This window comes from Phanerochaete carnosa (genome assembly GCF_000300595.1).
Source record: "Phanerochaete carnosa HHB-10118-sp unplaced genomic scaffold PHACAscaffold_582, whole genome shotgun sequence".
Classification (NCBI taxonomy): domain Eukaryota; kingdom Fungi; phylum Basidiomycota; class Agaricomycetes; order Polyporales; family Phanerochaetaceae; genus Phanerochaete; species Phanerochaete carnosa.
In genome coordinates, this window is record NW_006768209.1 from 1 (window position 1) to 2981 (window position 2981).

The window sequence follows — 2981 nt, forward strand, 5'->3', positions numbered from 1 at the left end:
ATGCCATGTTTTAAAATTCAGTAGTGCCCGCGTTTGTCGTAGTCGAGCGGTAAAATTTATAGAAGTCCGGTGCAATGCGCTCCGGTGGTTACTATCTGCGTGCAAAGAATAAGACGAGACGGCGCAACTGATGTAGAGCACATTTATAAGACAACTTGTGACCGGATGCATGAAGCATCATCTACCAGTGAGAGCTGCTCCCTAGACGCAGCCGTCTACCGCTGTTGCATGCGCTGGACTGGCGGAAAGGAGGGGCGCTGAACATTCCAAATGGGGCGAAGGGCGGCGCGCTCAAGTGTCCGCGTGAACACGGCGGGGGGAGCGCTTGACGTCCGTAGACTGCCGGATGGCGGCAAGCCTCGTCCTCATGTCCAACCTCCAACTAACCTGCCTGCGTCATACCTTCTCTACGTCCACTATCAGAAGCAGATCTTCGGGAGCGTAGAAATCCAGGTCCTTAGTGACATTACAGCGCATTCTGCGGAAGATTGACGAGAGGTTGCAGGAACTTGGCTCAGAGGCAGCATCGAAAATTCAGTAACCTCAATGTGCAATATTGCATCTAATCGCAGGCTGCCGCAGGAGCTCTTTGACATAATCATCGACAATCTCCACTCGGACAAGGACACGCTCAAAGAGTGCTCCCTCGTCTGCAGAAGCTGGGTCCCGTCCAGTTCTTTTCATCTCCTGCGCCGCGTGGCATGGCCGCTGTTGCATCACACTCGTCATACACACGATGATCCCAACGTCTCGCACCAAGATCACCAGTCTCTCTCGTCTCCGGATCCTATAGACACCAGCTTTCGCACCTGCCTTTCCATCCTGAAGTCGTCTGCTCGGCTGCAATCCTACGTCCGCGAGTTTGCACTGACATCTCACCGTCCGCAATGCTCCACAATCACGGGGCGCGGAAAATGGGAAAAGCTGGACGTATCCACCATCGCAGCCATCCTGGATCTCCTGCCCTACCTCAGATGCCTCTTTCTTGAGCGCTGCGCCCTGAGGTCCGTGGCATCATCTCGCAGCGCTGAGCCATCACAGTCTATGCCGCTCCTCCACGGGCCGCGTCGCGACCTCGAGGAGCTCTCCCTTTGCGAGCTGACACGTGGGTCAACCGTCGAGCCTCTCGACGACTTGCTATCGTTCTTTCAGCACATCGGCAAGCTGACTGTTGACCGCATCCCCCACTGGCCCCTCCCTAGATCATCCTTTCCTCGTCCACTTCCCGCTCTGAGTGTCGAGACCCTGGTACTCAAGAACGCGAGCGCAGGTGCTGTAGCTACTGCACTTTGTCACGAGCTGAAAACACACCAAAACCTCAGTGCAGTGCGCGAGCTGACTGTTGATCGTCTGACACCAGGGCTCCTCGACTTCATCTGCGCCGCGCCGAACTTAGAGTCGCTTGCCTTTGTCGCCGACGCATACCAGTCGCCGATCAACCCCGGCGTGCATCGTGCCAGCCTGCGCAGGATCACTTTCATCACGTCCTTCGAGTTCGGGACCGACTACGGTTACTATACGTCCACCTTCCGCTCGATCGCAGCACACATACAGGCTCTCTCTGCCTTCGGCAGCATCTCCGAGATCGCCATTGAGTTCCAGGTCCAGGTTCAGGACGCGCTGATCGAGAACCCGGAGTTCGACCTCCTCGCCATCCTGCAGCGGGCGCTGTCCCCCTTCGGGGAATGGCAAGCCATCCGCGAGGCTCTGAAGAGCTACGATTCGCTCCAGACTCTCGCGTTTCATGTCCACGATCTCGCAACGCTCAGCCATGACTGCGTCTCAATCTTGAGCGCGGCAGCTGCCCGCCATCTACCCCCAAAATACGTCGACATGCTGCGCATCATGTACGTCTAGAAGCATGAGGTGTGTGCGCTAACATGTTCCACCTTCTGTTGCGCTTCGCATGTACTCATGTCCGGGCAGACAGATATGTAGTTTGAACGCCCTTGGCATGTCCTCATTAAACCAGGATGATTCAGAGAAGTATACCCTCATACACCCTCTTATGATACCTAGCTAAGCAACGAGATTCAAGGACAACTATATGTAGGCTCGGGACTCAGATGCTGGATTGTAGGATGTACTATTGCACTGCCCAATGAGATCATCGACTTGACCACTAAATTTCACTGCGTTCGTTACACGTTGTTGGATCTTAAACTATTTACCACAGGCCTCAGAAACGGCGCACTGTTATGATCGTAAGTGATGACGGGGCGCAAGAACGCTTTAGTGTTCGCAGATTGCCGGACTAGGCGGGACTTGAGCCGCAGTGAACTTTGGCCCTCGTTCCCAAATGGCAGCCAACTCGTCGTACGTGTCCTGTGTCGACCATTGTGATAGATCCTCGAAAACTTTGAGATGGTGGGTAGTTGAGTTCCTGACGTGTTGGTGCAGCTAGCGGAAAGCTGACGGCAGATCACAGGCGTCAACGACTCTGATTGAGGGGTTTTCTTCCGCGTACGATTCTCCTCCGAGACACTGGCCACCACAGGAGCTAGTGGACATCATTATTGACCATCTGCATTCAGACAAGGAGACGCTCAAGAGCTGCTCTCTCGTCTGCAGAGACTGGGTTCCATCAAGCTCTTTGCACCTCCTGCGACGCGCAGCATGGCCGATGCCAGCCCATGTCTGTCAAGTCTGCAATCACTTTCAACTTCTCTGGGCTACACAAAACCAACATTGCTCGTGCCCTGATCCCTCAGATACGCGCTTCAGCACCTGCGTCGACGTCCTAACGTCATCCACCCGGCTACGATGTTACGTACGCGAGCTCGCACTGACATCCCAACGCCAGGAGTGCTTCAGGATTCCCGGAGAGCATGTAGAGCTGGAGAAGCTAGACATGTCAACCCTCGTGGTTGTTATAAACCTCCTTCCTGGTCTTGATTGCCTCCACCTCGAACGTTGCGCCTTACGCCCCGAAGCACGATCTCCCGATGCTACGCTACCGAGACAATCCGCATCGTTGCTCT

The 2981-nt window shown here is 54.9% G+C and overlaps 1 protein-coding gene across 1 annotated transcript; it reads left to right on the forward strand.

Annotated features, from left to right (window-relative positions):
- The first annotated feature begins 343 nt into the window (after positions 1 to 343).
- PHACADRAFT_266362 (uncharacterized protein) lies at positions 344 to 1877 on the forward strand. The gene has a single exon (XM_007402946.1). It carries the CDS (start codon positions 547 to 549, stop codon positions 1855 to 1857), a length of 1311 nt encoding a protein of 436 aa, XP_007403008.1. The 5' UTR covers positions 344 to 546; the 3' UTR covers positions 1858 to 1877.
- The last annotated feature ends 1104 nt before the right edge of the window (positions 1878 to 2981 follow it).